Source organism: Quercus suber, unplaced genomic scaffold (assembly GCF_002906115.3).
Source record: "Quercus suber isolate HL8 unplaced genomic scaffold, Cork oak 2.0 scaffold_217, whole genome shotgun sequence".
Taxonomy (NCBI): domain Eukaryota; kingdom Viridiplantae; phylum Streptophyta; class Magnoliopsida; order Fagales; family Fagaceae; genus Quercus; species Quercus suber.
Genome location: NW_027069675.1, coordinates 761,406 through 784,496, shown reverse-complemented (window position 1 = coordinate 784,496; position 23,091 = coordinate 761,406). Strand labels below are relative to the sequence as shown.

Here is a 23,091-nt window from a genome sequence, read left to right as displayed (position 1 = left end):
CATTGCAATACATCAAATATTGACTGGAAATTGAGATATGGCTCATTATTTTTTTTTCTTTTTTTCGGAAAATATAAACATCCAAAACATCATAGAGATTTGAATTCTAGTAGTAGAAACAATATAGGCTTTGGAGCAAATTAATTAGTATAATCCTTATTCTTTTAATCCCTTAGCTTGTGAAAGAGTGAAAAAGGGCTTTCGATATATTAAAATAAGAATCCTTCATACCTTAAATGCATTTATTTAAATTATTTGGGGTAAAAGATTGGGATCCGTTTTCTAACTATTACACAATTCCTACAGAAACAGTTCAATAATAGACTGAAAGTGAAAATGTTACAAAGAAGCAACTTATTCAAACAATTTGGAAGTAACGATCTATTTTTTCATATAGCTTTGATAGAATATTGATTGCAAAATGATGAGAACTTTTTTGCTAGAAGCAAGATCCATGTACCAACTGGTAATATGACCTCCAACTAGAAGCTCAAGAGTTTCACCTTCAAAGTGCTACATCATAAAAACACAAATAATTTGGGCAATAGCACCTCCAATAGAAAACAGAAAATTATTGGGCCTATGTTTTATGATTGAAAATGTTGCACCATAGTGGAAATCATCAAATCAATGGTGCCAGTAATGATTGACATAGACACAATTTCAATATCATATCAATGTGTATTGAAAACCTATAAAAGTCATTTTGCTTGAACAAAATGTTTTGTCATCTGTTTTCCCAACACAAGCATTGAAAGAAGAAAATGTTCTAAATTGTCTTCCCAAAAAAAAATAAAAAACAAAACAAAAAAAAACCAATAGAGAGAGAGAGAGAGAGAGAGAGAGAGAGAGAGAGAGAGAGAGAGAGAGAGAGAGAGAGAGAGAGAGAGAGGGAGTGATTGTAGGTAAATATATAAAAGCTATAAAAGCTCCGTGTTTTATTTCCCACATTTATAACCTATTGATATAAATTAGCACTATTTAATCACTTAGCAAATGAATTTCTCACCACTTATTTACCACTTATTTCAACAGTTATGTCAACTGTGGAAATATATATGTGAATTTTTCAACAGTTGAGTGCAAATGTAGAAACTAAAGGCCTTTATCAACATTTTTTAGTGACCATGGATAAAAATATGTTGAAAAAGCTCATGTTTGTTGTAGTGAGAAGACCTTTGTCGTTGGTAATAATTACATATTAGTGATGACTCGTCCATTTAGTTTCCTAGGCTATGTGCGTCGAAAATTACCACAATATCGTTGCTAAGAGCATTAGCATCAGTATGTGCAAAAGTTTCCGTCTATTTTATAATAAAAATCTACTTTTTTTTTTTTTATTTTACACAATTAATTTGCAAAAAACAATCGCATTAGATTATTTATAATACACCATCTTTTATTAAAATAATACTTTTTCACTTTTTTTTTATTATTTTCCTTACTTGGCCCCACCACCTTACCTCACTTCTTTGAAACACTCTCTCTCTTTATTTTTCTCCTTCTTCTTTCTACTTGCTTATTTCTTCTTCTATGTTTTTCTTCTTCAGCATCTTCTTTCTTTCTTCCTTTTCTTCTTTTTCTTTTGCTATTCTTTCTTTCTTCTTCTTCTTTTTCATTTCTTAAAAAAAAAAAAAAAAATCTATCTCTTTCTCCCCCTCTCCTTCTCTATCAAATTAGTGCTCTCTTCAAATCTGGGAAAAAAAAAAAAAATCTCTCTACCAAGCTTCCATGGCTCAATACACTCACACTCTTTCTCTCATAGCAGCGGCAAGCTTGGGTTTTGGGTTGATTTGTATTTTGCCAAATGGATTTTCTATTGTGTTTTATTGTGAGTTGATTTTAAGTTGGGTTTGTGTTGATTTTCATTAATTTTGGATTGATTGTGTTTGGATTAAATTGATGTTGTAATGGGTTGGTTGTGGTGGTGGTGGTTGGTTAGTTGTGATGGTCGGTTGCTTCTTCTTCTTGGCATTGAAGAGTGGGTGAGAGAGAGTCTGACAAGGCAAGGGAGAGGAGAGAAAAAAAAAATAAAATAATAGATAGAAGAGCTATAGTAACCGAGCATATATTCACGGTTACTGTAGTAATTGTGCATAAATGCACAATTTTACACCCACTGAGACTTTACACATACTGATGCTAATGTAATGTATTAGTGACGACAGTAATGCTAAAAATCCTCTCTTGATGGGGCATTTCCAACAGCAATTAGAGAAGACGAATATCATTGCTAATAACATTAGTGATGATATTTAAAGCAGTAAAAGTCATTGCCAAAGGCCAAATTTCTTGTTGTGCCTTGCACATTAAGTTGAGGAATCAATTGACCAAGGGACCAACCGGTTGATCACAACACGATGCTAACGAAGGATGTTCATGGCTCTATTCCATAACCCTTTACTTTCCTCCTTAGTTGTATAATTTCTTATGAAATCACATGCTTCGGATGGTTTGGTTGGTTGCTTCACTTTATTTTCCTATTATTCACTTTTAGCATGAATGTAAAGGTTCAAATTGATTAGAATTGCAATTTCTTTGTCCCTTGGAGTTTATGCCTAAAGCTATGTACGCCTAGATCGAGAGGTGTACACTTTGAACAAGTGTACACCCTATTAATGTAGTGCCGTACACCATATTCCTTCAAATGAAGAATTCAGTTTTCTTCTATGTGCTCATATGCGTTCTTGCATTTTGGATTTGTACTTGGATAGAGGCAATGTATGTTGATCCATACCACTTTGGAAAGAAAGTTTTATCATTTTTTTTTTCTTTCTTCTTTTGTACAACTTCATTATTTTTGGTGTTTAGCTCTTCAGGATTTCAATTAATTTTGATAAAATAAATCATGAAAAATATGAAAACATGATTTTCATTTCATTCTAATAAGATAGTATAGGATTCCATTAAAATTAAATAGTTTAGGATAATTTAAATTCCAACAAAAAAATCAAATTATCAAAGAAATTAAAATCAAGCTCAAGACTTAATAAATTTAAATGACTTAATAAATGCTAGATAAAATTAACTAAAGTATTAAGTAATGGAAAAAGTTAATGGAAGTCCTAAGGACATTAATTAGTTTATAATATATTTATAAAAAAATTTGGGGTCCAAGATAAAAATTAAATTTTTTACTCCTTTTTATATTTCCCTAAAAGTGGTGTTAAAACATTTCTAAAATAGTTTATTAATAATTATTTTAAGGTATTTTTTAACATGACACTTTAAGTAAATTATATATATAATCAGAGTCCAATTTTGTGCTATTTGTTCCCCAAAAAAAATCTTAATTTTAGTGTCAAATGTGAGGATCATACCATAATTATCATTCCAGTTCCGATCTTTATTTTCAACAAATAACTTCTACGTTCCTTTTGGAAGAGCAGATAAGAACCCCAACCAAATCCAGATTTACTTCCTTAAATCAGATAGTTTTTATTTTTATTTTTTGTGCATATCAGAAACTTCTAGCAATACCAAAATTCGAGTCTTACACAACTAGCGGTACATATTACCACACTGGTTTAGGGATTCCATCATATACAACACTCTTAGTATTTTTTCATGAATACTATGGAATTTGAAAGGGATCTCTTGAGATCTATGATGCATGGTTTTGGGTATTCAAAGGGTTACTTCTGTATCTTATATAGGAAGAGGTTCTCCTTTCCTTCCAATTTTATTTTTCTACAACTTTTTAATGGTCCCGGCTTATGCTCTATAAAACACGTTCCAAGTATTGCTAAGATTTTCTTATTCCTTTCTTTCCTCTGACTTCGATTAATTTTTGTTTAGTTATAAGAAAATAACCATGTGTTTTTGCGTATGGTGTAATTTTTTTGTTACCAAGGGAATGTCATAAAATTGGGAAACTCTATTGGCAACAAAGTCAGATATTTTAAACTACTTATTTTCTTAATGAAGGTTAGCTATTTTTAACTACTTATGTTCTTATTATTAATGGTAAATTATATGATTAGTTGTTGATATGCTGATATAGACAACCTTATGTGACTTTTTTATTAGAGCTTTTATCGTTTTCTTTTCACAATAGTTTGTTTTTTCTTTCCTTTTTTTTTCATTTTCCAATAATTTTGATGTAAGAGTATCTATAAATCTATTTTACATTATTCACAATTCTATTAGATCTTTGTATATTTTCAGTCAATAAATTTTCAAGTGATTAAGAATATGATGAGGATTTAGTGGTGATATTGCATTAATAATTTGATGTCATATTCGAATATATTACTGGAGATAGTTATGGATGAAGCACCAGCTAGAAGGTCAAAAAAATACTGTAAAAAAGGGTTGGTGGGACTCAAGTCGAGATGTGTGCTGGTAGTGAAACTGATGCTGAAAATCAATTTGATGTTCCTATTTTATATGGTCCTGGTATATCTACCCTTCAAAGCGAAACCAATGATGGAAATCTATTTGATGTTCCTATTTCATATGCTTTTGGTATCTCTAACCTTCATAATAAAAATGGTGCTATTATAAAATACACAGTTATGTCCGACTTTCCCATTGCAAAAAGAAAGTAAAAAAAAAAAAAAAAGAAAAAAAAAAAAAAAGAAAGCAATACGACATTGTTTATTTTACAAAGAATAAAAAAGAATTTATTATTTATAGAGAACACAAAATTTAATTGCTTAAAAAAGAAAGCAATATGACATTGTTTATTTTATAAAGAATAAAAATAAAAATAAAGATCCTTGCTCTTTGTTGGTTTGGTAAAGGGTTATATAAGAAAAGTACATTTCTTAATTAATAGTGCATACATCTAAAATGAAATTCTCTTATGAGAAAAATACTTTGTTAGAAATGATTAATCCTAATATATGATTTTACAAATATTTTTTTAAAATAAATTATATATTATATTTCATTACAAAATAATGACATATTCTCACGCATTGCACTGGAATGAGATTAGTATATATGATAATGAGAAATTTGACGGAAATAATATTGTGAAAGTTGTAAGGAAAAACCATTTTAGTACCTTTAAATGTCTTATTATCAATATGGTTAATTTGTTATTATTATGAATATTTAGGATAACAAAGTCAAAAAATTATTATGTTTTCACAAATAAACATTTCTAATTATTTATTTGACAATATATTATAGAACATAATTACCCTATAACACAAAACTCCTTTTTTTTTTTAGGAATATATAACATAACTCTTTTTTTTTTTTTCTTTTTTTCTTTTTTTTATGGGAGATATAACATAACTCTTGGTTAAATTAATTTCCTAGATGTTTAATAACCCAAGCTTAACATCAATAGGATTACTATAATTGACCATTCATTTGCGTAAGCATAGGTTACAAAATAGTTTGTATTTAAGTTTGAAACTTGAATTTTGAAAGTAAATTTGGAGAAAGTGGGGGTATTAATGGGATGATTGATAATAAGACTTCCGAATGCATTGAATTTAAATTCAATTTGACATTTTGACTTGAGGGGTCTTAAATTAGTCATTAATTGTAAATTGATTCATTCCACACAAAATAACTAGGTAGTCTAAGTCTTCAAGGTCAAAATATGTCTTTGAATTTGAATTTGTATTTGTATTTAGATTATTAATTTGGTAATATTTGAGTATCAAGAAAGGTAATGTATAATAAATTACCCATTCTTTAAAGAGAAAAAGTCAAATACTTAATTCGAAATTTGAATTTGAACAAAATAGGAAAATGTTAAAGAGTAATGCTATATACATAAAATACTTTGACAATTTTTTCACACATGCTGAGTTGGTAAGTTTTCACTAGTTTTCATTTGAGCTTTCTATTAACATCATTTTTTTTTTTTTGGGTGTTAGAACCCCTTTCCCTCTCCCTTGTGTGTGTGTTTGTTTCTCAAAAAAAAAAAATCACTTTTTTCCTACTACTAACAATCTGCCGTATTAGCAAATGTCAAATTTTTTGTGTCCGCAAACTTTCTCATTATTAAAAAAAAAAAAAATTGTGAAAGATTCTTAAGCGGATTGACTTTGATCACATGTGAAATTGGGCAAAATGAGTAAATACTCTTAATTTTAAAAATCTATAGCAAAATGCCCTTATTTTTGAAACTTGATTTTAACAAAATCGAGTTACAGCTAAAACCCAACATTGCTAATGTCGAGTTCTATGCATATCTTGTAGCTTAAAAGATTTGGCTCTGTCGACTCAAAATGGTATTCCATCAAGCACTAGGCATAGGTATTTTCAGATGATCTTTCTGTTCCCACAGCTTAGGAGCTTAGGAACCAAAAGGGCTTCTCTCTTTAGCTTGAACGAAAGTGGCTCTTCCCATTTCTCAAAATGCTCAACTCTCTCTATTTCTTTTCTCCTTGCTCACCGACCAAAACTCAAGGCCTACTCTCGAAGATGGCTTAGCCTACAAAAACCTTAAACCAGCTCTCTGGGCAGTCTTGTTCTCGCTCGAACGAGTCTCTAGTTTCCAAATTCCTGAGTTTTTCGTTTCACAGAATGATCAAGGAATGCAGTCCCATTTTAGATTACATTGTTACTATATTTACCAATTTAGGGTGTGTTTGTACAGGGGCGGAGCCAGAAATTTTTGTTTGGGAGGGCCAAGTTGCAACACTAATATATTTATCAAGACAGCCCCATATACACACATAAATACATATGCTTTTTTTATTATATACACACTTTTTTATTTGATAAGTTATATATATACACACACCCAACAAAAAAAAAAAGAGCTTAATATTTTCAATCAAAATTATGTTTGATGGCTATCTTTCATAAAATTAATAAAATTCATTTTCACAATTTTCATAGTGAAATTCTTAAAAGGTTTCATTTTCTATAAAAAAAAATATCAAATTTTATACTAATGTAAGTAAATATATTCAATTGAACTAATGAAATTTTCAAAAATAAGAATGATCCAAAACTTGGAGGAACCAGATTCCAAACATAGTTGAAACTATCTTGCTTTGACCCATTATGTGGCAACTAAAGAGACATTTCATGTGTAATTTTAGTGACAAGAATTTTTTAATGAGTCAATGACTTGTTAATCGCCACATAACGGGTTGAAAAAAATAAATTCAAACATGTTTGGTGCTAAACTTTTTCAAATATTTAACAGATATAAAAACACATTTTACAATAAAAATATAATTGTGAAAAATAAAGTTATGTCTCTATAACTATTAGACCAATTATTTTTTTTAAGAGTATCATTGGATTAATTCAAATACTTGGGAGGGCTAACTCTTATTTTTGTAGACTAAATTTTGAAAACATTGAAATAATTATATATATATATATATAATTCAAAATTTTGGGGGGGCCATGGCCCCCCCACCCTTCAACATGGCTCCGCCCATGTGTTTGTATAAGTTGTTGTGAAACGACGTTTTGGGGTTAAAATGAGTAATTGTAAAAAAGTTATCAAGAACTGTTGTTGTGAAACAACATTCTGGTTTTAAAAATGCGCTTTTAGGCTCCTAAATCACCTAGGCAATCAGACCCTTAAATCCTAACAGATAAACACACACACATGCGTGCGTGCACACAGATGTCCTGTTACCTTTACATCATCATCCATATATAAAACGCTAACGCTATCAAAACCTTGTTAGACGCGTTGTCAAAATTTTCAAATTTTAATTCAAGGCACAATCTCTCTACATTATAAACACAAGGTACAGCATTTACAACTCCTTCCTATGCTTCAATTTAGTTCTTGCCCCTGCTACTTCCTCCCTCTAGCAGTAAAACATCACATTCTTCACCTTCTCTTTCAAAGCTGGAAGAGGACGGACACATGACCCATTAGTGGCCCGTGTGCAACGCGTTTTAGCATTCTCATGCACATCAGGTTCCATGTAGAATCGAGCTCTGTAAGCTGCCAGGTGAGCATAATATGCAGGAGGCACTGCATTTCGAAGAAATGATATTTATTAAGTTGCCATTACGTGCCGTACAGTATGATAAATATGTATCTTGCCAGTTGAATGATAATAAAATCATGCAAACAAGGACATAGGACAATCTAAACAAAGAATTGTTGGTGTAAGTTTCTTTGAAAATTTGACGTATTACTTTGACAGGCAGGTAGGTGGCATTATGTGCATGTCAGTGTATTGTAAACGATGAGTAGAAATTTACCTACAGAAACAGATCGAGTGCATCGAGCATACCTGCAACCAAATCATTAACGAGGTTAATTCACTATAAGTAAAAAGCTTATGTAGAAGAAGCAACATGGGAACCAAATAACTCACGTATAACACAGGTTGTTGGTCAGTGATTGAATTTCATCTGCAGTAAAATTGTTCTCATCCCAGAGAACATGATAATGAGCTGGTCGACTGGTTCCCTGTCAAATGCCATGTGCAATATAACTTAAAGTTCGAATATGTTTCAGCTTCTTATATAATAGGCTTTTACATGGAGTTAATCTTGCATGCTCAAATCTGTCTGAGGTTTATTGCAACTCTTTTAACTACTTTAAGGTCCAATTCTCAAATTATGAATTATTTAGTATGTTTCAACACCATACCTGGATTCCTGCATGACTACATAAATAAAAGTCGAACTCAGTAGGATGACAAATCTTTGAATCCACCACAGTACCTATATTTGAAATTCAAATCAACAACATCTCAGTTCATGAGTTCAGAATGGTAGCTGCATGACTTGTGGAGAGAGCTAGCTAACTCTTTTGCAGAATCTGATCAGACCCCTTGGCCCAAAGCATGTGATCACTCAATTACCTCGTGTAACTTTCGTAGGCCAAGCATAGAATCATAAGTGGGAGAGTAGGCTAGCTCTTCCAGGTGATTTGAAACAAAGAGTATTACCAGGTAAGATATTTCCACTCTTGTCAGTGCTACTTCTGTCATTGTGATTGTTTGCGAGGAGCCTGGTGTGGTGCCTCTTTTGAACCACAATAAATGTTACTGGGGGTTGGTAACTAGGTTCCAATGATGCACAAGCCTAGACATGATAGGAATGTAAGAATAGGAAGAGCATCAAGTTAATAAAAAACAAGGATGCTAGATCTTCACCAACCTTACGAATGGCATCAAGTTCATATAGTAAGACCTGGTAGAATTGTCCTTCACTAACACCATCCCTACAGATATTATAAAAAGCATACTTTAGCTATTTCTTGGACCTAACTGCAGATCAAAACAATTTCTTTATCTAAATAGTTATTAAATTAGAGTACCTGTAAAATATTATTCTCAATGGTTTTTGTCCAGTAGCCTTCTTAAATGAAAGTAAAAGCTCTCTGCAGTAACTCAAATTAGTAAACTTCAATTAAAAAAAGAAACCGTCATTTTATCTTCTAATAAAAACTACGGAAGCAATTAGAAGGTATAACTCCATGTATGCATCACCAAGTAAGCCTCAAACACCCAATGAATGCACTTTCTACTACAATAAAACCTTATCTATGAAGTTTTTGAACTCGAGGTCAGCCAAAAAATCCAGTGGTCTTAAAAATTAAACCAGGTCAATAATTAAAGGAATCAAATAAAATATAAAAGATATAATTCTCTAGATCACGCATGAATATCCTAGATTAGAAAAACTTAAGTAACAACATGGTCAACTGCTGGTTTATTAACAGTTAGGCAAATCATATTTCTCAATTTGATAGTCATTATAACTGCAAAATGAATTTTTTAAGGCCAATTTAAATAGCTCTAGCATAAATGGCATGTCTTCCCACCCCAAAACTGGTCTTGTTGTTCCATCCCTTTACAAATGCTGTCTTGTAGATGGAGTTGCCTGCCTAGTCCATCTTCTAGAAAATTTAGTAATTTACTTGAGATTGGGGAGGGGTTTGAGTGTTGGGATAGTCTTTTATGCTGTAAATTTTTTTTAATAACTATAAAGCACTAAACCAAGATGTGAACATAAGAACACCCAAGTCATGCACAGTTTTGAAGGAGTCCTTCAGTACGTACCTGATCATGCCTCCAGTAACCATGCCCCGTTGAGGATCTTTCCAGGTTTTGAACAAATCTTGGATAAGTTCTTCTCGATGAGGCTGTGCGCATACCAAACCGGCATACTTTGTAACTTCTGGCCAATCTTGGGAGGCTACAACCTGTATTACAATAATCAGCATGCTCAAACTTGGGGCCATCCAAAATTTTCTAGTAGAAGTATTAAGGTTTTCAAATGCTTACAGCAGCTATAGATGGACAAGAATCATCTCCGTTTTCTGGATGAGTAACATCAGCTCCAAAAATTATTGTTGGAATGTCACTGACCAAAGGAATCCTCCAACTTAATGCATCTAAAAGCACGGTATTTCTTCCTCCCATCTAAAAAATTGAGAAGACTTTTTTTAGATAAAGAAATCACTAATCTGACAAGTCAGATGAATACAATATTAACCATAGTAAGCTCTGTTTTTGGGTTGTAGAACGCTGAAAGATCATTCAATTATGACACACCTTGACATTGATTTTAAGCGACACATTTGCCAGATACTGTCTGCTAGAGTTGAAGACATATTTTGTAAGGCAGCACTGAGAAATCAACCCCAGCTCTGTTTCGCAAATTCGTTTTAGATCACCTGAAAGTGGAGCATGCAGCCCTTAGTGAGTACGAATTCCACATAAATCTCACAAAGTTATGGATAATAGACTTAGAAATTTCTGACATCTTTACATGAAAACTTAAAAGTTGGAAGACTTTGTGCAAAAATCATGTTGGAGACATTTAAATTCCTAAGTATGAGAAACAATATACATATTTTTCATTCTACATTACTTGATCGGCAATGCTTATAGAAACCATATATATGGATTGTCTAAGTTGATATTGTAAAGTGAGCCCCAAATAGCCAGCTAGTAGCAAAAGCTAACCACATACCATATAAGGAGCCATTGTTGTCTGGAAGAATGGCAATAAGCAACTCCAACTCTTTTCCTTCTAGCTTGCTTGCAGCAGCATAATACACATATTTTAAGGCCTTCTTTACCTGATCTGGTCTGGCTGAATATATTGGAATTACAGGGTCCCGGTTAAATTCCTGAGATTAAGGACAACAAAAACATATTATAAATGCAAGAAATAACTATGAATGTTGGAAACAGTGTTATAATTATTTGAATAGAATGATGATTTCACAAAGTCACTGATTTCTACTTAAAATTTGCCACTACCCAGAACTGAATCAGGAAAGTTTACCATGCCAGAAATTTGGCACATCTGAACCAACTGTTGACAGAAACTACAAGCAGTGCTCTCTTGGACGGTTTTTGAGAAGTTGATGCAAGCCCAATGTCTGACGGTGCTTCCATTTATTACTTTCTGCATTAAAACGAACCTTCTGTCAGATATAGTTAGTCTCTGACTTTTAACACTTAGAATCAGTTTGCTGTTAAATTTTTAAGTTTCTCAAGTTATACATTGACTAACCTTGTTCATCATATTCCACTGACCAACTTGAGGCAAGTATTCTTTTTCCTTTCCAGTATCATGATACTTGAGCTATTAAGAAAAAAAAAGGGATACAATAAACAACTTGTTGGTAGTATGAGGCTTAATGTCTGAAGTAGTAAAGTGGCTTTGTACTTACCCATGGAGCTGGAAGAACCCGAGCCTCAACAGATGCAAGCTTGTTGTCTATACTGATGCCAAATTCCTTTGCATAGGGATCTTTCTCATAGTCATTTTGATGAACTGTCTGCAAAGACATGGGAGAAATGTCAGATCTTTGGTGTACCGTTCATCTTCATGCTGTCATTATTATTTGCATTGACCAATAATTGTCTTTTGCTGACAGATATTGAGGGTAACTCTTTGGAACAAGCAAGTGTTGCAGTATGGTAGAAAATTGGAACATTGTACAAGCAAAAAACCTATGGATTTTCCTTTAGTAGCACTCAAGCAATCTCAGTATTTACAATTTATTTAGATATATGTTCCTTAGTTTATCAACAAAGTCGCTAGAAGCTCAAGGAATTAATGATGTAGACCTGTAAAATGTCCATTTCTTGTTCATGGGGTCTTTGGCATGAAACTTTTAGCAGAGAAGTTATCTGCTTCTCATTCAGCCCTTTAGTGTATCTCTGTCCGCCAACTATCTTGCAAGCCTGTAGAAAGATTCATATGAATTGGCTAAAGAGAATAGACTGCTACATACAAAGGTTGCAAATATTGAGCAGAGCCTACCTCCAATGGCAAATAGTTCACCTTCTTTTGATTTCCCACTTGAAGACAAGGTAGATGAGAATATTGAATGGTATATCCATACACCTCTTGAAAGTACTCAACAACTGATTTCATGTTCTTTTGCTCATCTACTGGGAAACTGTTTAAGGGGAAAAAGAAGAAGATAATCATTCCAAAATGAGTACAATAAGAAAACACAAAAACAACTAGCAAGAGGAAAGAACAATGATGGCGAATCTAAATACATTAGCTCCCTTGTAGGCTGTGATGTCAACCCTGAAATGCGGTATTTCCTTCGAACATTTCCTCTATGTGTAACTTCTACTTTGACACCTCTAAGGGCTTTCTTAACCTGCAATCATTGATACAAAAGTAACTTGGTTAGACATCATTTAAAGATTGCCTCTCAACTTTATCTGCAAAAATAATGGATTGATAATCTGGACTAGATGTGCAGTACTTATTGATCCTAAGAGCGGAAAAGATATGTAGACGCTTGAATATTCTAATGGAGAATTAAACAACTTCAAAGTCAATCTTGGTTGATTTTGTTGGAGAAAGCAAATGCCTACAAGTAGTAAGGCTAAATTGAAATAAGATACATCAAATGTAAACCATGCAAAGACAGCTGCTGCATTGTCGTAGCAATAGCTGTTCAACAAGCAAAATGATTTCACAAATTATTCAATCTAAGCTTAACACAGCTCTAGGACTAGGAAGGAGAGCTAAACTTGAAAAGTTCACAATAATGCAAAAATTACTCTAAATTAAAAATTATACAAGATGTTAGAATAGTAGCTATCCCATTTTGAGTTAGAATCTAGCATTACAATGTCCATTCACTAATTAGGTAATGCATTCACCAAAATGTTCTATCTAAATGCATTAGCAGTGTTTTGATGAGGTAAAAGATTGACAGCTATCATAGAACAGAGTTAAGCAGCCAGAAGGATCAGGAATCAGAATGTTACATGCAGCACTTACTCTTGCTTTGAACGTAACGTTTGAAAGTTTTAAGCCTATGATTGGGTTAGAACTTTCAATTGCTACACAAATTATCAGATTCTCAACCTACTGGTGTCTAGTATGATTTCAAAGCATATCATAAAACCAATACAGGAGTTTTTAAGTTGGCTATAGACAAAATACGTATATAATTCCGGATAGAATTGCACATGTGAAGAGCATGACCACTTCGTTTCCACACCAAAGAGTACAATACCTTAACACGATCAGCATCTGATAATGGCCTTGAATACACATCTTTATCTAAAATCTGAGCAACAAAATCAATGACAGGGAGTGGTTCAATGAACGCAGTCGATGACATGTCTGAATCATAAGCAACAAGGGAAAAAAAGCAGAATGTTAACTTTTGGGGACAAGTTACTGTGTAAAAGCATTTCAATAAAAACAAAACAACCTAAAGGATTAGAAGAATACCCACCAATATTCAGGGACAGTCCCATCTGAATAGGCCTAATACTCTGGTAGAATCCTCGCCATGATTCTAAGCCACCACCCAATTGCTGTGGTTTCTTAATATCAGGAGAATAGAGAAACCTTCCAACTGATACATACCTAAGACACCCACAAACAAGTAATTGGAAATCCAATATCAGTAACCTTAATTGAAAATAAAACAAGAACATAAAGCTAAAGAAATAGAACAACTGCAAATCTGCAATGCACCTTTGGGCTGCTAGTTGCCTTAAGACAATATCAATAATGGTAAGTGCTTTGTGAGGGGTATCAACTGGCTTCCCAGCAAGAAGCTCACGTAATTGTTGCATACTAGCCAAAGTTATAAAACTTATCGTCACTTTAAATTCTCGTTCCCTGATATGATTAACCAAAGCTTGATCAAATATCCCACAAACTTAAATAAATAAATAAAATCTAAGAATAGACCATAAATTCAAGCAAGATATCATTCAATGAAGAGCACAATCTTAATACAAACAAATATGATTGACGAATAACCTTCTATTGCATGCCCCCTCCTCATCATCACTCAATATTATGATGAAGTTTTTTGTAGTAAAAGGCAGAAATCCAGCTGTGTATAAGTTTCTTGCTCCATCATAGACAGGGAGCCTCATCCCCAAGTCTGACTCTCTATGAAGTTTCACCAACTGGGTCATGATAGCTTTGTTCAATTTATGAGAAGTAACCTCAGGGTCAATCTTAACCTGCACACAGAAACATAGCCACAAAATTTGAATGTGAGTTTCAATAACTTTTCATAGTTCAGCTCACTCTTGAATCTAAGAAACACTTACACTATAGTGACATATATCCGAGTCTGGTATGTTTGCAATGAAGTGATTGGCTTTAACTAAACACTTTGTCCCCAGTTGGCCATAGCCAGGTCTACGATGGAACATAAGGCTTTTGCATGAAGCAGGGGACCCCACATCAGTATCCAGCTTCTCTACTTGGAATTTCTCCACTTTTGGTCCTTTACCGCTTCTCCTTCCCCTTCTCCTTGCTATAATCTTCTTTGTATCTTTCATGAAGTCTTCATTCTTCTCTTTCATTGTGTTCAGCAGAGGTTCCCTGGATATCAAAGGGTTCTCCTTAGGGTCTTTCATTAGCATGTGAGCCACTTCTGTACAAAGACAACCTTCAATTAACAAAACATACACACAAACTGGATTCTTAAAGAGTACCAAAAAACCGAGAGATGTGACAAATTGATAGCTTCAAGAACTAGATAAACTCTGAAATGTAATGGAGTGACAATTTGCACGTTTTAACTAGAAACTTTGAGCGTTAGGATTGTTTTAAAAGTACGAGTAAAGACTAAAGAAAATGCTACAGGATAGACAAGGAGTATTTAAAGTAACGGCTGCAACAAACTGAAAAGCAGCCAATTTTTTAAAATAAAAACTAAAAAGAACAAGATTAGCATCAAATATTGACAGTGTTTTTCTTGTCCAAGTTCTGCATATTCTCTGATAAAGATGGACAAAGAGACGTGCATACATGCAAAAGTGAAAGTCCACGCCCCAAAGATTCAAATTGTCCAATCACAACAAATATATAGAAGGGAAAAAAAATCCTATGGTCATCTCCAACCTAAGAAAAAAATAAGAGAGGTTTTCTGATTTTGTCTCATGTAGCTGGCCACAACTCCATGCTTCACAGTTTATTGTGTATGTGATGTAGGTTAACAGTTTGTCAAACAGTTGCGTTGACAAACTGTTACTGATTTTTATCTCGACCCATCACCATCCGCCGGGTGTGAATTTTTTTTTTTTTATATTGTATCTGTAGACTTTTTTTTTCTAACATGCATGACAGACCCATTTGGGTTGTGGTCCCGTGGGAAGAGCTGGATTTTTCCGAGTGCCTTGTAGAGGGCAAATTGTAAGATACCAAATAAATTCCTTTTCAGCGAACATAAAGGAGCTTTAACTCATCCCAAAGCTGAGCTACAGTGACAAAACAGAGAAGTACTAGAACAATAGGAAAAGCAGGGCCCCAAAAGACACGAGTAACAGCACAATGCGTAAATGATCAAGCAGCGTTTCAGTCTGTTTAGTTGTTTTCCTTGTTCTCTATTGAACTGGCACGGTGCATGAACTTTGTCTAGTGGCTTCAGATGTCAGTTTGTACCAAATTGTGCATATTGGTGGCCTTTTTCAGGGAAAAACACATGGCTTTTACAAGTGTTGTATGAAGGTATTAACTATCATCCACAGGATTATTAGAAGACATGAAGAATAATCATGTGTCTTGTCCCATTCAGTGGCCCTACATCCGTTTTTAAAAGTTCAACTCTACTGCTCTACAAATTTATCGAAAAAAGTATTAATTGGAAAAAAAAAAAAAATGAACAAGACATAAAAGTAAAAGATGTTCAAATAAATCCAAATAAAAGTATTAATTGGAAAAAAAAAAAAAATGAACAAGACATAAAAGTAAAAGATGTTCAAATAAATCCAAAAAAAAAAAAAAAAAGAAGTGAACAAAAATGAAGTAATGGTATGGCCAAGAGTTCGCACCACCACGTGGACGTTCATTATTTAAATTCTTCGTCACTCAATTATCGATTTATGTTTTTTTTTTTTTTAAATACACTATTCATAACTTTGGAATATTTATATACGAGTGGGTGGTTAGTTAAGCAGTAAAAACTTATATTAAATAATAATGACAAGAGATTCTTTTCTTGACAATACGAGAGTAAGTACTAAGTAGTTAATCAATATATATATATATATATATATAAAACTAGAGACTTCACGTAAGAAAGCACGAGGTTCTGTCAAGTGGTACATTCTGTGCAAAGAGATATTGACTTTTTGTTTCATTTGGTTCAATATTTCAACACATTTCTAATTAAAAAATAAATATTCTTTGTATCCTTTGGTTCAATCTTTCAAGATTTTTCATCCCTCACACATACACACAAAATTTTTTGCATTTTAATTCACAATTTTCACCTCTTGCACTTCTACCCCTTTATATATTCCTATACATTGTTTTTCATGCCATCTCATGTCAAATACACACAGATAAAAAACAATATCATTTATCTTCAATCTTTCGGCGACACCTACCTAGCTCTAACATTGTTGTTTCATCTAATCTTAATTCGTATGAGTTGGCTACGACCAAGGAAGGGGGGATTGCATTTTATATTGAGTGATAATAGCAATTACGATTTTGATGATAAAGTTAGACATTGTGGATTTGTGGCTTTTGTAAATTATGTCATTGATTGTGAATGTTTGGGATCTGTATTTTGTTTTAGAATTATGGAGAAAGAGAAAGACATATTCTAGATAAATTTTTATTCTATAATATTCCTCCAAATTTTTTTTTATTATTATTTTTCATCACTTCAATTGAATGATTATAATGGATATATATGTGCAATTTATAATTATTACTTTTTATGATGAACTCATTACCAATAAAATTCTATAACAATTATACTATAATATATATACAACATTCTCTAAAACCATTTTACATAAAACTTTACAACACTATCCATGCATCACATGAATAACCTACTAGTATAATATAATTTGATTTAAACCTATTTCGTTTTCTCTATATTATATTAAGGATTACCCCAATATTGGCATTTAAAAAAGATGAGAAATAAATTATTAAAAATGTTATATACTTGTACATCCCTAATTTTGGTCATAGGCTAAGCCCCCCTAAAACTCTTCTAGAAGACCTAAAGGCATAATTAGACAAGCCAAACAAGGAAAAAACAAAACCCAATACCCATTAAATAAATTAAATCTCGTCTCTTTCCTCAATTAAATAAAATAACATCCCGTCTCAAATTTTAGGAATTAATTCCAAAACACTTTCTGTTTATATCTTAAAAAAAGGATTGAGATCCATTGCAATTATCCCTCTCTTCTCTCACAAAATTTTTTACCACACCCACTTTTAACTTTAACTTTCTAACTATTTTTTACTTTATTTTATTCAATAATTGAGATTGAAAGTTGATTTTTTCAACTCTCAATCTCAACCATCCAATGCTATTGCATCAGGTGCAATACTCTACATGATCTCAATCCCTTAAAAAACAAAAATAAATATAAAAACCTAAACCTTTCCGTTTATCTTGCCATGAGACTTGTTTAAAAACCTTAATTTTTACATAAATTCCAAGAGAGGGGGATTTGAGATGCACAAAATTATTAATAAAGGTATGTATTTTAGTAGTTTAAATTTTAAAGCCCTAAGAATAAAGTTTAGTTCTAACCTAGTTTAGAAGAATCTCTTTTAAACAAGTCACATGGTGCAATATAAAAGTTATATGACTAAAACTATATATGAATTATCTCTTCAATTATCACATAATGAGTTAGAAGAAAATAATTTCAAATTGAATTAGTGCTAGACTTTTTCCAATGCATAATTGGCTTGGATTGGAGTACTCAAGGTGTAAACAGCAATACTTGCTAAATGGTAAAGTCTAACCAATTTAAAATTTTGAACTAAAAAAAAAAAAAAAAATCCACCCATAACTTATTTAAAAATTCCATCCTCTTTAAGCATTAGCATTGGGGGTACTAAACCCCTCCCAGTTGCTATTATAGCAACACACCTACTCAGATTGAGCTTTACGCAAGCGCAGGTTGATAGAAATTTTTAGCAACCATAAATAGTAAGTTTGTATAATTGCTAAACATAAAAGTACAAAAAAGATGGGAGAGAAGAGAGAGAATGAGTTGATAGGGTAGTTTATATTATTTTAATGAAATGTATGTAAAAATAAAAACTGAAATATTGTGTGAATTGTAAAATAGATTGCTAGAATAAATAAAGTAACTTTTTTATAATAAAATAGATATTTTTTATAAACTAGATGTGAATGCTTACAACTGAAGTTTGGGTATTCCAACAAAGTCGGGTTTGATTATGATAATAATAATATATATATATATATATAATAAAAAATAAAAAGAACAGTGGCCCATTTGGTGAATGTGTTTAAAAACTGAAAATTATTGTTTAAAAATATGTGTAAAAATACGTGTGGATGAAAAAGCATGTAGAAATACTTATAATATTGTTTAAAAATTGAAAATTATTGTTTAAAAACACAAACCAAACACCTCCTAAAATCCAGCTATTCTACATAAAGAATATACTCGTCAGTATCTTCTTTCTTTCTTTCTTTCTTTTGTTGTTCTACACCTTTGAAGTGTTTGGTCAGAAGTGTAGTTTCATTTTTTTTTTTCCTTACATTTTCTGTGATAAACTATTTAACCATGGTTAACCTACATTATATGTGATGGAATGCGACGCCAGATACGACACGTAGGTTTTAAAATGCAAATAAATTAGCCAGGTCAAAATGGCAATGTAGTCAGATAGCAGATTCGTCTGTATACAGTATACTGTATACCCAGTACAATTCTGTCCTGAAGGCACCCTTTCAGATTTAACACTTAAGACTTAACCCAAGGTGGATCATTGGATGCATTGACTAAAATAAAGGGTAACAGGGTAAGAATCTCAAAGCACTGCGGGGCTCGTATTATCATACTCTACAGGTTAATTAAGGAAACAATTTTTGTCATAACCCTCAAATAGTAGCTAGTAGATAAAAGTAATTGGTCATGTAAAGTTATTATTATCCATCATCATCGATAGTTGACCATTTCATCATGTTGTGAAAAAAAAAATTTGTAACTGTAGAAGAACTAAAGATAAAATTGATTGCATCAAAAAAAAAGTTTTTTTTTTCCTATAAACCACATCCATTTCATCACTTTCTCAACCAAAAATAAAAAAATAAAATCCATTTCATTACTATCAAGTGATTATACGGTGCTATTTGTGTCATGTAACAACTTCCGCAGTTAATCTTATTCTTCCTAAATATATGTTTATAGCATTTATATATATATATATATATATTCAAATTTGCCTTTCTTGTATTCTATTCTATACTTTGCCAATAATGATATATTATGTGTGTTATTTTTTATTTTAATTTTTGGTTATATTATAAGAAAAATAAAAAGAATATTAGTAAGTTGTGATTAGTAGAGTAGAATAAAAAGTAAAAACAAAAAGTGGAATATAGTCACGAAGGATTTGTATTCTAGTATAAGTTTGGGGAGCATTAATGTGTAATTTTTTATTTTTAGGAAAATATGTAATTGTATTTAATTTTAAGAAAAAGGACAAAAAAATGTGTCATCGATTTTTTTTTTTCAATCTATATATAATTATAAAATGCTAGCTACTATCTTTTTTAAAATAAAATTTTCTAAAATGCTATTTGAAATTAGTGAGTTACATAATGAAATGCTATAAAAATTACCAGGTTTTTTTTTTTTTTTAATATGTAGCCGTGAAATATGATGATTGGTTTTCTTTTTTGTTTTTTAAATAAGAAAAAACGATAAAAAAATTTATTTAAATATGATATATGAGAGGTTTCTTTAAAAAAAAAAAAAATCAAATATGATAATTGGTTTCCTTAAACTTCAACTTAAGTGGAAACGATTTCGAAAAATAAAAAACTTAATTGAAACCCTATACCTATTTAAATTTAGAGAGAGAAACCATTTTCCTCTAAATATGCCTAAAGAAATTTCCTCCAACTCATTGCTTGAAGAAAAACAACAATAGCTCTGACTGGTAACATGCATCCATGTCCGACAACAATAGTTAAAAAGTCTTCCTTGGAAGTGCAGTTAATTTATGTTTAAAGTGGTAGAAAAATTGTAAGGGAAAATCATTTGATTTAAAATGAGAGAGAGATTCAAATTTTAGGAAATTTTTTTAAGAAATAGAGTTGTTGAAAAGTACTCTTTGCCACTACAAGTATATGCACGAGATGAGACATCACTATCAAGAAGTATGACCTCAACCTCTAACTATGTCCATTTCCTGTCGTCTCTTTCTAACAGCCATCACGTGTGATGGTCATGTATGTAACAGAGAATAATAATATCAATATAGTCCATACTCACAAGTCACAAAGAAAGACAAAGAAGATTTATGGTTCAAACCAAACCCCAGCAAACCGAGACCCATGGCAATCATGAGACAAAGACCTAAGAAGAGAAAAAATTGTGTGTAGTTTGTTTGTGTACGTGTTTTGTATATGTGAGAGAGAGAAAGGAAATTAAATGCACAAAAAGAAAGATGTCTGAGAAACGCCGACTACGGTTATGTGCACAAAGTCACATACCTTTTGCTTTACGCTATGTATTGTTGCTGCACAACTCTCTCTGCTCTAGCTGTGTTCGGCCTTTAATGCTCTCTCTATCTGCTTCCCCAAGACTTAAAATCTCCGCCTCACTCTAACTTGCCTACTCTGCACACCAGCGGGAATATATTAAACAAAAAGGCTTAGATATATGCGCACGAAATTCGGCTACTGAACATTTTATAGGCCAAATCTTAGACTGTGTCACAGCTAAAAGAGTCAGAAAACTAGAGGATATGAATTATGAACTTAAAACGGTATGACATATTAATGTTGACAAGTCTTAGAGATCTGATCTGCTAGTGTGAGTAGGGTGTTTTTTTTTGGTATATTTAGCTGACAAAGATTTAGAAAATACCAAAAAGATAATGTACGAGATTTATGCAGAAGATCTGAAAGATCTATTGGTAATTAAGACAAAACTGTTTCTACCTTTTCAGTAAAAAAAAAAGAAGACGACAAAACTGCTACGTTGAATTTTAAAGCACAACATTTTCATCCCCCCAAAAAAAAAATTACAAATGTAATTCAGAATGGAAACAAAACAGTGGTACTGTGGAACAAGATTTTATTTTGAAAAACAGAAAACATGTATGTTTTAAGAGATACTAATAAAGGTAAAGCTCAAGGAAAAAATGCCTTCAAAGCTCCAAAACGGACCCTAAAGTTTTCAACTTGTGCATGCAAATTTCCTGAATAAAGTGTCTGAAGGAGTGAACCTTGAAAACCTTAATTTGAAGCATCAATGAACAAATGTATATACAAGGAAGCAACCTTTGAAGGAATAAAGAATGTTGGTAGTCGGGAATTTTTGGGAAATGTTACCTTCTAAGACTAAAATAATCAAAACCCACTTTCTATTTATCCAGAAACAAACTCAGCCTTTGAGAAAGGTGCTTTAATTAAACGAAAGAGTGTGAGAGATAGCTTTAAGATGAAAGGCGTGCATTTGAAAAAACAACGTAGCTTTTGTTTTTGCAAAGAATGAATTGTAAAAAAAGAGAGAGAAGTTGGAATATATTAAATTAAGAAATCAATAAAGGTGTGAGATTCCATACTCCGAGAGAGAGAGAGAGAGAGAGTAGTGGTGGTGGTGGTGGTGGGTGGTCGCGATGTTGTGGCACGTATCTGTGTCTCTCTGCAAAGCATTCAGTTCATTTCTAACTAGCTGGTTTCCTTTTTCCTACTTTTTCTTTCTTTTTTGTAGACCAAGATCTATCACATATATATGATAAGAAAGATATAGTTGAATAATTGAGTGGAGGAAGAGAGTTTGTGTCAGGCTCTAGACGAAAATGTGGCCGGGAATTTGGATTCTGAAGAAGAATTCCGGCTAGTGAGGCCAGGTTATAGGTGTAAAGCAAATGTGAAGCTGTGCACTCTAGCTTTTATAATAAAAAAAATAGAGAGGGGAGACGAGCACTGCCTCCGAGATTGTAGTCCTATACCATAGCTTTTGTCACACTTTCTTCAACAATTATCTTAAAGCATTTTCAGTAAACTATTTAGATAATGAATGGTGATTTTTATCTTTCAGCTAACTATTTTTTCAAATACACTTTTTAACATATTCTTTATCACATTTAAATATTATTTTTTTATTTATTATTTATTCTTTTTTTAACAATTACACATCTTTCAACATTTTTTTATTCAATACCTAATTATTATAATAGAAAAAAACATTTGAAGAATGAATAGTAATCCATCAGACTTGTTGAGCTACTATTCATGAGTCAAAAAAATTTATAGATACAGAGAATCCATTGGAGACTATTTTTATGGTTCCATTATCTATTATAGAGAATTTTATGCCTTTGCCTACACAATTGGAAAAGCTCTTACATGGCCAACTATGATAAGTTGTTTGTTACTTGAAAAGTAATATGGATCTACTACTATTTTCACACTTCTTACTGTCTCTCAAATCAAAGTTGTAATAAAGTTGTGACACAAAAAATTATGATTTTAGAGTTTCCCATTCTTACATAGAGTTTTTTTTTTTTTAAGAAATTAAAAAGGTAAAAATGAACAATAGAATGACTTTTCTACTTAAACGTAATCGATGTATCATTCTTTACCCGTTATAACTTATAACTAGGTTTGTAAATAGAGAGGGGGAGATGAGCGCTACCTCTAAGATTGTAGTCTTAGACCACAGCTTTTGTCACACTTTTTTTAACGATTATTCAATGTGGCCA

The 23,091-nt window shown here is 32.1% G+C and overlaps 1 protein-coding gene across 1 annotated transcript; it reads right to left on the bottom strand.

Annotated features, from left to right (window-relative positions):
• Positions 1–7,624: 7,624 nt before the first annotated feature.
• On the bottom strand, positions 7,625–22,283 carry LOC112031171 (protein argonaute PNH1). The gene is made up of 24 exons (XM_024063853.2): positions 21,949–22,283; positions 20,873–20,998; positions 14,463–14,791; positions 14,164–14,372; positions 13,873–14,019; positions 13,628–13,761; positions 13,403–13,512; positions 12,426–12,532; positions 12,181–12,319; positions 11,985–12,101; positions 11,585–11,692; positions 11,425–11,496; positions 11,194–11,316; positions 10,876–11,035; positions 10,455–10,576; positions 10,185–10,322; positions 9,960–10,102; positions 9,215–9,277; positions 9,055–9,118; positions 8,844–8,979; positions 8,543–8,616; positions 8,265–8,359; positions 8,149–8,180; positions 7,625–7,915 (listed from the first exon to the last, which is right to left on the bottom strand). Exons 3-24 carry the CDS (start codon positions 14,778–14,780, stop codon positions 7,746–7,748), a joined length of 2,781 nt encoding a protein of 926 aa, XP_023919621.1. The 5' UTR covers positions 14,781–14,791; positions 20,873–20,998; positions 21,949–22,283; the 3' UTR covers positions 7,625–7,745.
• Between the last annotated feature and the right edge of the window lie 808 nt (positions 22,284–23,091).

Bases quoted from the DNA above. Each gene is read 5' to 3' on its own strand.
- LOC112031171 (XM_024063853.2), bottom strand. From the start codon at position 14,780: ATGCTAATGAAAGACCCTAAGGAGAACCCTTTGATATCCAGGGAACCT. The intron at 8,617-8,843 runs GTAATACTCTTT...TTTCAAATATAG, and splicing joins GAGTGGAAATATCTTACCTG to GTACTGTGGTGGATTCAAAG. The intron at 7,916-8,148 runs GTAAATTTCTAC...TTCGAAATGCAG, and splicing joins CACTCGATCTGTTTCTGTAG to TGCCTCCTGCATATTATGCT.